General features: G+C 41.4%; 1 protein-coding gene across 1 annotated transcript in view; it reads left to right on the top strand.

The window, feature by feature from the left end:
• VSIG1 (V-set and immunoglobulin domain containing 1) overlaps positions 1–11545 on the top strand; it is a 33417-nt gene extending 21872 nt beyond the window's left edge. Inside the window, exons 3-7 of the mRNA XM_027534865.1 lie at positions 1580–1778; positions 8178–8333; positions 8719–8838; positions 9164–9311; positions 10110–11545. Coding sequence (XP_027390666.1) covers positions 1580–1778; positions 8178–8333; positions 8719–8838; positions 9164–9311; positions 10110–10422 — 936 coding nt within the window. The 3' untranslated portion in view covers positions 10423–11545. The remainder of the gene's footprint in view (positions 1–1579; positions 1779–8177; positions 8334–8718; positions 8839–9163; positions 9312–10109) is intronic.
• The last annotated feature ends 1742 nt before the right edge of the window (positions 11546–13287 follow it).

Genomic DNA, 13287 nt, shown 5'->3' with positions numbered 1-13287 from the left:
AGACATTTATATTAAACTAACTAAGCGTGTACATAGACTGTGTATTATGAAGGGACCTCCGGGATCACCTAATCCAGTGATTCCTAAGCTTTAGTCTATTCATGTCTCATCTTCATGATTTTTGTCATTATTTGTGTATTACCAGCACTAGTAATTGTTTAATGTTTTCTGTATTGACATTTGGGTGGGGGGGCACACTGTGAGGTTTGCGAGATCTTAGTTCCCTGACCAGAGATTGAACCTGGGCCATTCAGCAGTTAAAAGTACTGAGTTCTAACCACTGGACTGCCAAAGAATTCCCTGACTTGGTTTTTTAAAGTCTTAAAAACATCTGCCTTAGTTTCACTGTAACCAGTAACATCCATGAATTCACAGATTTGATGTGTTTGATATGTCTCTAATACACATTATATTTTTAAGTTTCCAATTATTTACCACACCTAAAATCAACTTATGTACCTATACTAGAATACATATCATACTTTAGAGAAGACTGCTCTGGTTCCTTGTTCAGATATGGAAACTAAACATTGAAGAGATTAAATGACTTTTTTTCTTACTGCAAAGCAGGTTGCCATGGAGACATGACCAGCAGCTACCTCTCCCATGTCATAATCAGAGGCCCAGTCTAGCTAAAACCCAGGTCTTCTTATTCCTGGACCAGGCCTTTTTACATCACACTCTGCTGCTCCCATGGTTACCATTATGATTTAATATCCATGTTTTATAATACAGATGGGACTAGGATCAAGATATTTCTTAAATCTAGTTAATTATAATAATAATATATAAATCTTTATGACTTTGGGTGGGTCATTAGTCTCTGTACTTGAGTACCTGCCTTTATCTGAAAGCATTAATAATTCCATTTCTTCTTCCTGCCATGTGAGCTACTATCTTTCTAGATAGTAGCTACTGTTGACCACGCACTTCCTAGGCCCTTGACTAAGTGACTTTGCTTCATCCTCATACCACCACTGTGAGAGGATGGGGCCACATGGTTTCTCAGGAGCCTCTCTGCTCTGAAATGTTATTCTCCTAACAAACAGAATGAATTCAGTTTTGCTTATGCAAAAGAATATGCGTGTTCAAAAGGAGCATGAATATTCTTTTAGAGGAATCAGATACTCTAGATAAGCCCACTGGGTGAACTCAAGGCAAAGAAAGTTTATACAGTAGAATAAATGATGGTTTGGTTTCCCCATCAGACATTTGTGTCCTAAACAATGAGTTTCTTTCAGATAGACTCATCGGGGTGTATCTTGATCTCCTAGCCTAAGCTTAGGAGTTGAATCCTGTCAGCTCTGGCTGCCTGGAGACAGGCATACCTTTGTGCTCTGATGATATCATAGAGCTGCTTTGAGCACAAATGAGGCCACAACTGTGTACAGCCTTGAGAGACCTACAGTGTCCCGCTGAGCTGAGAAATCTTTGCCACAGGGGTCTTACCAGGGGTGGGAGGGGTGGGGGGACTCTAGTTAGCATCAAAGAAGGAAACATTGGATAGAGAGAAATTCCAAGTAGTTTATCCTAGCCTCAGACATTGTCCAGTTCTCATTTATGTCATTTTCTGTCCTAGATTTACTATTCTGAAGGTGGACAAGCTACAGCCATAGGAAAATTTAAAGATCGCATTGTAGGATCCAACACTTCAGGTAACGCATCCATCACCATCTCGCATATGCAGCCAGAAGACAGTGGCATCTACATCTGTGATGTTAACAACCCCCCCGACTTTTCCGGCAAAAATCAAGGCACCATCAGCGTCAGCGTGTTAGGTATGGACATTTTATCTTCTGCTTTTTCTCTTCTTGTTCTCAATTTAGGACATTGAATGAGCCAAGGCAGTGAGTTATGGTGCCAATTAAGTCCCAAGGGTGAATATCCTCCCTACTTCTTTTATTACCAGGAAAATAGAGACACACCACCAATCTAACCCACAGAGTAACACTGAAAAATCACTCACAAAACATGTTGAAACAGTTGTCAAACCAAACAGGGCTGCCACCATGACAGATAGCAATAGATGACCAAACCTCCTGGGTTCCTATCTCTGAAGGATGCAGTGAGAACAGACAGGACAACCCACAGTCTCACTAAATGATCACTAGCAACTCTTTCAGTGAGAACCTCCAATTGAAGCCAGTCCTACACGGGGGTGACAGCTGTCAACTTGTGACCTCTCCTAAGCCAGCCACAATTCCCACTGTTAAATTATTCTTTGAAATAAAGGCAGAAAGGTTCTTTTCTAAAATATTAATGGTATTTGGAAAAAGGACCAGAGTTGATTCATTAATTTATACACAAATATTCATTATGTGACATGGAGCAAGTCATATCCATTCTTCAAATGAATTTGGAGTGGTTCATTCATGTGGTGTTTATTAAGTGCCTGCTTCGGGTCAGGAGCCATGATAGAGGCATGGTTTCTGCTCTTGGGGAAGTTCACAATATTGGTGATTTTTAGGGCTCCTTCCAATCTCTGTCTAAGAGGACAGTGGGAGTTTTGCCCCTGTCTGTATTGCTTGCTGCTGCTGCTGCTGCTGCTGCTAAGTCGCTTCAGCGACTCTGTATGACCCCAAGGATTCTCCAGGCTAAGAATACTGGAGTGGGTTGCCATTTCCTTCTCCAGTGCATGAAAGTGAAAAGTGAAAGCGAAGTCGCTCAGTTGTGTCCGACTCTTGGCCACCCCATGGACTGCAGCCCACCAGGTTCCTCCATCCATGGGATTTTCCAGGCAAGAGTACTGGAGTGGGGTGCCTTTGCCTTCTCCTCTGTATTACTTAGCAAGTCCTATCTGCAGGTCTTCACACGTGTGGATGGGAGGGAGGCAAGGGCTGTCAAACTTCACCCATTAACCAGTTGAGCTAAAGGCTCTCCCACTTTTATGTAACCTCAAGTGGAACTGGTCTAGCCATGGCTGCTCTTGAGCTGTGTACATCCACCCCTGGAAAAAAAGGAACTAGATCAAACCAGTGACAATAATTGAGTAGCTTGGAAAAACCTCAATTGGTAACAAGGTGCACACGGAGGAGGACTGTCCAGTATTGTCTGAGCTTGCTGCCCAAGTGATGCCAACAAAGAAACAACTCTTTACTGTGAGGCTTGCTACGGCATCTACTCACTTGGAAAAGAGGAAAAGATAATCAAGAGCTGATTTCTAGGAGCAAGGTAACTCCATCGTGTTCTTATTTCTGCTGCATCCTGTGCTAGGCTTTGGGGGTACAGGGGACAACAAGACAAGTATACATAAACCCTTTCCTGGGAGAGTTGATGTTCCAGATTGAAAGACTAGCCATATACATGGGAACTAAATGATGTGGAATAGATGCTAGCACATCAGCTCGGGAGTCAGAAGACCTAGGTTTTAGCTCTTACTTTGCTACTCACTGGCCTCAATGCTAGTCAGTTCACCTTTCTCTGGCCATTTTAAGATGAGTTGTAATTCCTGCCCTGTGATATTATTATGAGAATCAAATGATATATTGGAGATTCAGTGTTCACAGAATTTAAGGGATTAGTCCTCTACTATTTTTGTTACTCCCTGGCTCTGGGTTGTTTCTGACGAGAAACAAACTAAAGAAGCCAAGCCTCTTTTTTTTCTGAGCTTGGAATTAGCCCCGAGGTAAAGTTAGAGAGGGTGGTTAATATTCTTAAAGTTCAGAGAATTCCTAATGAACTTCCATAAGAAGTTGAGGGTTATTTCCCCTCTAAGTTTTTCTTTCCCAAGAGTCATGACCTTTCCTTAAGCCTCCAGTATCCAGGCAAGGTAAGAGACAGAAGACTCTGGATTTCTTTGGGAATTCTCAAAATCCCACTTTAATTAATTAGGCTAAGAACAAAGATGTTCTACAAATTTATGCTTTCTGGAAATTTTGAGACTGATAATTTTCTCTAAAAATTGCAGAGGCTGTTGGCAGTTCTCAAATTCTATTGCATATGAGTGCCTGTTTTGTCTGCCCTGACTGAGGGGTGGGGCATGGTGGGGGCAAGCATGTGCTTGCTAAGTCACTTCAATTGTGTCCGATTCTTTGTGACCCTATGGCCTGTAGCTCACCAGGCTCCTCTGTCCATGGGATTCTCCAGACAAGAATACTGGATTGGGTTACGCTGCCCTCCTCCAGGGGATCTTCCCAAGCCAGGAATTGAACCCACAACTCTTACATCTCCTGCATTAGCAGGCATGTTCTTTACCACTAGTGCCACCTGGGAAGCCCAGGCGAGCATGTAAGGGAGACCAAAAGAGGGAGGTATTGACATTTCCTTAAATATTGCTCTTCCTAGCAATGCATCTTTCAGAAACTTTGATAACCCAGTGGTAGACACAAACCCCATGCACTCACTCATTCATGTATATATTCATTTGGCACACCCTGAACAGATGTTCAGTCACTGTGGTAGGCAGTGGAGATGGAAAGATGTAAAAGATAGGCTCCAAGCCGTCCTAAAGTTGTAAGTATATAGTGGGGGAGGCAGATGTATCACATAAGCTTATAGTGGAGGGAGTAGAGGTGAGCTGGGAGATCGCAGAGGGAACTGGAGAAGGCTTCCTGGAGAAAGTGACTTCTGCAGTGAATGTTGAAGGATATGTAAGAGCATGTCAGGCAGAAGAGGGGCTGAGGTGGCAGAGTGCAGTTTAGGTGAAGGAAGCAGCAGTGCGCAAAGGACGAGGTGGTTTGCATGATCATTCATCTGAAAGACTTCTATTAGGTATGACAGCCTTGGAAAATGAATCTCTGAAAAATACCCAGCAGAAATTTGAATAATTACTTTGTATGCATTTGGAATGAACATCATCTTCCTTCTGCAATTTGGCATGTAAAAAGAAAATGATGAATTTAGGAAGGTTTGAGAACACACTGAAACATTTTCATTTATTTTCTGAGGTGAGCCTCTTCTTCCCACTGCAATTCTATTGAAAGCAATAAAGCTAAATGGTAGATCAGTGGCTTTGCCAGTAAAAATCCAAGTTCTGTCGGGGACTGTAACTGGATGAAATGTCAATTCAATCCTGAATCAGTAGTTTTAGAAAGTATATGGGTTTGGGATTTGGTTCAAAGTGATTCACTGAGTGTTTGGTTAATAAAAATGAAAGGAGAAAAATGTGTTCAGAAAAATATCTGGGTTTGATTCTGGGCTCAAGAAATGAATGCAAGTCATTCCAGGTTTTGGTCCATAATTAATTCAAGTCCTGGGGTCTGGCTTTGTGATGAAACACCCCCATTTAATTTTCTGTTCAAATTATTCTGTTCCACTGTAAAAGCTATAAAATTCACCATGTTTTTAAAAAGGCAGTATCTTTAAAAAAGGCAGTATCTAAATCTAGTGATAGTTGGATTTCTGGTTAAATAGCCTAGTTTATTTAGGGTAGGCAAATCCAAAGAATGAGCATAAGAAGGAAAGTTATGACCAACCTAGATAGCATATTAAAAAACAGAGACATTACTGTGCCAAAAAAGGTCCATCTGTTCAAGGCTATGGTTTTTCCAGTGGTCATGTATGGATGTGAGAGTTGGACTATAAAGAAAGCTGAGTGCTGTAGAATTGATGCTTTTGAACTGTGGTGTTGGAGAAGACTCTTGAGAGTCCCTTGAACTGCAAGGAAATCCAACCAGTCCATCCTAAAGAAGATCAGTCCTGAGTGTTCATTGGAAGGACTGATGTTGAGGCTGAAACTCCAATACTTTGTCCACCTGATGCAAAGAGCTGACTCATTGGAAAAGACCCTGATGCTGGGAAAGATTGAGGGCAGGAGGAGAAGGGGACGACAGAGGATGAGATGGTTGGATGGCATCATCGACTCGATGGACATGGGTTTGGGTGGACTCTAGGAGTTGGTGATGGACAGGGAGGCCTGGCATGCTGCAGTTCATGGCATCACAAAGTGTCAGACATGACTGAGCGACTGAACTGAACTAAAATGAATCCAAAGAGTTGTCTGCAGATGAGGAATCAATACCAGGAAAGAGAGAATAAAGAGCTAACCAGAAAACTACTCCTTTTAATTAAAAGATACCTGTTTAAAAGAAGGGATTGTACAACAGGCAATTGGTTTAAGAAGATATGGTACATATATACAATGGAATATTACTGAGCCATAAAAAGAGTGAAATACTGCTGGTTCCAGCAACGTGGACGGACCTAGAGAATATTATGCTTAGTGAAATAAATCCAACAGAGAAAGACAAATACTGTATCTCACTTATATGTGGAATCTGAAAAATAGTACAAATGAATATATATGCAAAACAGACTCACAGACATAGAAAACAAACTACTGGCTATCAAAGGGAAGAGTGAAGGGGGAGGCACAGATTAGGGGTATGGGATTAGCAGCTTCAAAATACTATATATAAAATAGATATGCAATAAGGATATACTGTATAACACAGAGGGAATTTATACCCATTATAATAACCTATAATGGAATAAAAATCTGCAAAAATACTGAATTACTATGTTGTGTACCCAAAACTATAACACAATATTTCAAATCAAGTATAGTGTAATAAGAAGGTATGGTGAAATTTTCAAACAGCTATAGTTGTATCCGTTTTTCTGCTCATATGTATAGTGGTTTAGTGTCCGAGACTGGAAGGTTGTCAGTTGCAAGGTCAGAAATGTGGCAGCAGTGTTTATTCCTGCCTGTGGACAACAGCAATTCTATGTGTAAGATACCATATACATGATTTTATTTGTATAAACACAATATATTTGGATTAGCTGGAGGTCTTGTGCACATTTTACAGATGAATTAACTGAGGCTTGGCTATGTTAGGTTACTTGCCTAAATACATCTGGTGTAAAGCTGCAGACCCAGTGTTCAGTGTGGACTCAGAGCTGTGCTCTTAACTGCTGCCTCCCAAATAAGAGTCAGAGAGCTGGGCAGTCTGGAGCATTTACAGCCTAAGCCTAAGGGAGAGAATCTATGCCTTTGGAGTATCTTATACCCAAATTAATATAAGGCAGGTGACTGGGAAAGTATCGATTCAGATCCTTATCTGCATGTCAGACTGAGGTTAGAATAAGCTGTGAGCAGTAAGACAAGTGGCAAGAATCAGATTTTCAGCTTCCCACAGGACTTACCCTTAAGCATAGAAACTCAGCATAGCCCAAACTGACCTCATCTTTGCCCCTTCCTCCTCTTCACTCCTTCCCCAAACACCTGTTCCTCTTCTTGAGTTCTTTATCTCAGGGGGTGGCAAGATGGTGTACCCAGCTGTCCAAATCAGAAACCTGGGAGTCATCACTGAGCCCACCCTCTTCCTCATGCCACATATCCAAGCCCTCTGGACTTCTTAATACCTCTTGACTCTGTTTCCTCCCTCCCTTGCCTCATGCACTCCCGGAGTCAGAACAGTTCAGTTAGAATGATCATTGTGCTGCCCCGCACCTACTTAAATTCCTTCTGTGGACCTGCTGCTCTCAGGATAAAAAAACGTGAAACACAAAGCCCCTGAAGCTCTGGTCTCCATTGCTCTCTAGCCTAATCTTACCACTCCCCCCACTCCATTTTAAAACTGTGTCAGAGGCACTTTTGAATTTCTGGTGCCTAGTTCAGTGTTGGGCACACAGGAGACACTCAAGTAAATGCTGTGGCATGAAGGATGAAAAAGATTTCAGTGCCTTGTGGCACACCCCTCCCCCACAATGGGTTTCCCCTCCCAGTGAGGGACACGGGCAAATTCAAACCTTCCATTGTGTATCACCACCAGGAGAATTAATGCCAAAAAACAACTCACAAAGGAAAAGAAAAATATGGCATTAATAAGACAATTTTTTAGAAAAAAAGTGGTTATCTCAAAGTGTTTAATGTTCTCTTTTCCTTTAAAACCATGCTTCCAAAATATAACCTCTGTTCCTAGTTTAATGTTTGCTTACACTTGACTGTTTTAATAATGGCATATTTTAAGGCACAATATGGAAATTCATGGATATGAATCTGACGAAGAGTCAGATGGAAGAGATGCTACTAGACTATTAATGGCCCAGTGACGAGAGAGGTCTTTGCACCTGAAGTGCTCTACTCCCATCTGGTGGTACAACTAGAAAACTGTCACAACAAGTTTTCTTAAGATTAAAAAAAAGTGTACATATTCTCCAAAATGAGAGTGAGGAAGTGGTACAGACTGACATTCATCATGCCTGATTTCTTACCCTTTGTCATCGCCTTACAGTCAAACCTTCTAAGCCCTTCTGCAGCATCCAAGGAATAGCAGAAACTGGCCATCCTATATCCCTTACTTGCCTTTCGGTGCTTGGAACACCTTCCCCTGTGTACTACTGGTATAAACTTGAAGGAAGAAACATTGTCCCAGTGAAAGAAAACTTCAGTAAGTATATATCTTTGCTGCGCCTGGCAAGGCCTGGCATGTGGGCTTGGTTGACAGCATGTATATGTGACTGGCTGCTCGTCCTTAGAGCTCAGTCCTGTTTTTCTGGGAGGGAAATATACAAAGAATGTCAGCCTGTCATCAAAATGATTGTCCTCTGGTCTTCTCCCCAACTTCTAAAAGTCAAGACCATTTTTAGCTTGCAGGTGGCGGGTATGGAGAAAATAGGCATGGTCCCAGATGGGAGTCTTAAGGAATCTAGTTGATCCATCTCCAGAAAGGGAGGCCAATCTGAGGAAGTGGGTGGGCATTGGATGGTCTGCTCCATTCACATGATCCGTACCGACATACAGGATTTCAAAACACTATTTTCTGATATTGACAGACCCAGCCACCGGGATTTTGTTTATTGGAAACCTGACCACTTTTGAACAAGGTTATTACCAGTGCACCGCTATTAACATCCTTGGCAATAGTTCCTGTGAAATTGACCTAACTACTCCATGTAAGTGGATCATATAACTTTAACAGTTTCTCCTTAAGTATCCTGTGCCTGCCAATCAAGTCACTTAGAATTCTTTTTTAGTCCTTCCTGACTCTGGAGATTTTGGTGCTTTATTTATAGAATGATACGATGGACGACCATCCTAATATCTAATGCTTACATAATACTTCATATATGTAGAGTTCTAGGACTTTCCACGGTCCCAGCCTATACAAGGCACTATCCCACTATATGAATGCCCTGAATATTCCCCACTGGTCACAGATGCACGGGATGGGGCAGACACTGTGCTCCATTTTACTAACCAGCTGCTTGTATCCTCCAGATCCAGGAATTGGAATCATTGTTGGGGCCTTTGTGGGGACCCTGATAGGTGTCATCATCATCATCTCTGTGGTGTGGTTCGTGAGGCGTAAGGTAAAGGCAAAGGGGAAGGAAAGGAAGAGGAATTCTAAAACCACCACAGAACTCGAGTAAGACCTTACTTCTTCTGTCTTTCCTTGAATAGACATGTCTCAGGCCTATCTCTCTCAGTCAGCTCTTCCTAAGCACGCCTTTTAGCATAAGATAGAGGGCCATCTCTCTGCTCGCTCTCATTGCTTTATGAAAGAGCAGTGATGGCTATCATGTACTGGGTACTGTGTGCCAGACTCTGTTCTAAGCAATTTTATGTGTATCAACTCATTTACCTGTGACAACAGTCCTTTTAGGGCTAAGAAAATGTTTTAATATATTCATCTATTTGTCTTTCTATGAACAGGAAATAAAATACAATTTTTAATATTATTTTTTATGGAACAAGGGGTCAATAGACACAAAACTGCTGACAGCCCAGGCTCTTGCCCACTCTATTCTTCCTCATCAAATGTATATCACACATGTTCATTTGTTCTTCCCTCCATTTCTGTGCTTCCACAACTATGTATTGGGTACCAAGCAATTGCCAAGTATTGTGCTAGATGGAGTGGGTGCTAGAGAGGCACTGGAGCCATGGATTTGGCCCCCAACAACCATGTTAGATCTTTATACCCTTTCCTCCTGACATCAGTTTTCCTGCCTCTTAAACACTGGTTTGTTTCTCTTGACAGTATACTTATACAGTTAAGACCTAACCTTTCTGCACCCTAAATGGAGACCCATGGTCTGACAGTGAGTCAGACTATCAGAAATCACAGAGGTTTGGGACCTATGGTCACTGAGGCTACAGAGCCTATGGCTCCACATGAGATGTCAGACCCTAACTTGTTCTTGCCTGGGCCTTCTTCCCACAGACCAATGACAAAGATAAACCAAAGAACGGAGGGTGAGACAATGCCACGTGAAGATGCCATCCAACTCGAAGCCACCCTTCCGTCTTCCACCCATGAGACTGAGCCTAATGCTACCCTGGGGCCAGATCATGAGCCTATCCCCGAGCCTGAGCCTGCCTTGCAGCCTACTGTGGAGCCACCCTCTGGGCCTGAGCTTGTCCCCATGTCTGAGCTTGAGATCCAGCTGGAGCCAGAGCCTGCGCCCCAGCAGGAGCCCGAGCCCTTGATTGTAGATGAGCCATTTTGTGATGAGGAGAAGGTGATTAAGCCATAGGCCAGCGGCCTGAGTCCAATGTTCATCACCAAGGAACCCATTAGTGGCATGTGGAATTGAGTTGACCTAACTAATTTCCCACCACCTGCCTCCATTCTGGCCAACCCTCTTCTAACATGGAGCTCTTACCATCAATCCAGAATAACTACTAAATAAACGCAAGGGTTCCTGCATTACCAGTCTAGAGTACTTAATTTCACTAACCTGTAAACACAATTAATGACAAGTGATTCTGAACTCAGTTGAAGGTGTTTTGCCACAACACCTGTGTCTTATTTCAGAAATCTTATTTCTCTATTTTTAGCTACTCTTTGGCATTCCACATGCACACATGACAAGGTGCCATTAACTGGATTGAATATTATTTCTTGGATTTGCTGTTATCAGAGCTTCCCTATTCATTTTCACATTGATCAGTACGAATTCACCAGCATTATCTCATAGACTGGGAAAAAAAATCCTTAAAATTCCAGAGAAGAAAGGGTACCTATTAATTAGTACATACCATTTAAAACTAGGTCTTAAAATTAATGCTTCATTTATCGTATTAGATTTCCCAGAGAACCACTCTGCTATCCAATATCTGAGCACAGCAAAATTTTAAATTAAATCAACTTTTTAAATGCAAAATAATGTACAGGCAAACAATTCCAAATATAACTTTCTTTCAATGAATACAAAACGTTGATATCACAGGTAATGTACAATTTAGCTTTGAATGAGGTATTATGTTGTCTCACTGATGCTCTCTCTACTTTGGAAGGGCCAAACTAAATGAACACCTAAGATCTATCTTAGATAATCAGAACACATTAATTGTTTTACTGTTGGGATATTTCACATTAACAAAGAGATATCATTCTTGTGTAAATGCTAACTATTAACTAAAATGCATTCATATCACCTCTTCACCTGCTAAAAAGCTTTTCTATTGATTATATTTATCCACACTCCACTTTGAATAAATTTACACGTAGACTTTTTCATTTGTGTAATCAGATTTTAAATCTTTAAAATAATACTCAATAAAAATCTTACTTTAATGAGCCTAAGGTAAATCTTTTATGAATAATTTTATTGGTTTTAACTTTATGTATAATAAACTGCACCTATTTCAAGTGTTTTGATGTGTTTTGACAGATGTGTACACTTACGAATGCCTGCATACATGCTCACTTGATTCAGTCGCATCTGACTCTTTGCCACCCCATGGACAGAGGAGCCTGGTGGGCTCCCCCAGGCTCCTCTGTCCATAGGATTTCCCAGGCAAGAATACTGGAGTGGGTTGCCATTTCCTCCTCCAGGGGATCTTCCCGACCCCAGGATCAAACCTGTGTCTCCTGTAGCTTCTGCACTGCAGGCAGGTTCTTTGCCACTGAGCCAGCAGTACACTCATGAAAGCACCATGGTAATCTAAATAGAACATTTCCATCATCCCAAAATGTTTTCTGTGCCCCTTTGTGCACTCTCACGATCACCCTGGACCCAGGCAACCATTGATTTATTTTTCATCATTAGAGATTAGCTTTGTCTTCTCTTGACCTTCATATAAAAAGGACCATACTGTGTGTACTTTTCTGTGTGTCTTACTTCCTTCTAAGTGAAGCCTTTTTAAATAAAGAAATGAATCTTTAACTTATCACATCTAGGTTTTCATGTAGAGGAAGCTGAGAAACTGTATATATAGATCATACCTATATACTAATGGAGATAGAGTCTCAGAAGATTTTAGGGTAGACAGACATTGAAATTAACATTACACTTGTCCAGAGTCATGGAGAGAAGAGATAGCAAGTTTTTACTTATATATTTTCTGTGATGTGTTAATTTTCAGCCATTTGCAGGGATTTTTGAAGATTCTGTAATTCTGTTCAGACTATAATATTATGACATATAGTGTCTGATGGGTTCAGGAAGCAAAATGATGAAGGTCTTAAGAATGACCTAATATTTAGATCTTAAAAACCAAATACCAGCAGTGTCCAGAATGCCAAAGTAGCTGAAATTCACCTTCCCTTCTACTTTTATGATAGAGGCAAATTACAAGAAAAGAGACTTATGTAATAGTTAACAACACCACTCCCAAATTTTCGATGAATTGGTGCTGAGCAGGAAGGCAGGGACTCTTGGTGGTCTAATAGAGTTCTGTTCTTCAGTGTAATGCTCTCCCAACTGAGCTATTTCGGCTACTTCCTAGAGTTCTGTTCTTGTTAGTATTTCTCTGATCAAAATGGGAGGATCCCCTGAAGAAGGGCATGGCAACCCACTCCAGTATTCTTGCCTGGGAAATTGCATGGACAGAAGAGCCTGGCAAAGAGTCAGACACGACTTAGTGTCTTCATTTCTAATCAAAATGTTGATAGATAGATTAGTGGTTTTTTACCTTTTTCTAGGCTATGGATCACTTTGAGAAAACACTGAAAACTCTGGACCCCTCTCCTTAGAAAAATGCTTATACACACACAGTGTCCAGTTTTAGATAAATTGCAGATGCCCAGAATCCAAGGCACATTTAATAAAATCATGTATCCTGGGGTGCATGGATACTCTGCTGTATGACTCAAAATGATCTTGATAGTCTGGGAGCTGACTTGAAATTAACATAATGAGTTTGCCAGCAATGGAGGGTATGGTCCTGCTTTAAGGATATGAGTACACTTTGCCCATGCAGAAACCCTAGCTGGGCAAGGTTGGGAAGTAGGTGAGGTTAATCAGAAGTAATATCTTTGGATCTCTGTTTTCAGTGCCCTTGGCCTTCTGGCATCTTATTTTCCAAATACTTATTTTCCAAATATTGTCATGTGCTGTCATGCTGCTGGCTCTGTGACCCATTCAGGTCTGCAGCAGGTTGCCTATCCCTTCTCT

Source organism: Bos indicus x Bos taurus, chromosome X (assembly GCF_003369695.1).
Source record: "Bos indicus x Bos taurus breed Angus x Brahman F1 hybrid chromosome X, Bos_hybrid_MaternalHap_v2.0, whole genome shotgun sequence".
Classification (NCBI taxonomy): Eukaryota; Metazoa; Chordata; class Mammalia; order Artiodactyla; family Bovidae; genus Bos; species Bos indicus x Bos taurus.
The sequence above is the reverse complement of the archived record's forward strand: the minus strand, read 5'-3'. Positions and strand labels throughout refer to the sequence as shown.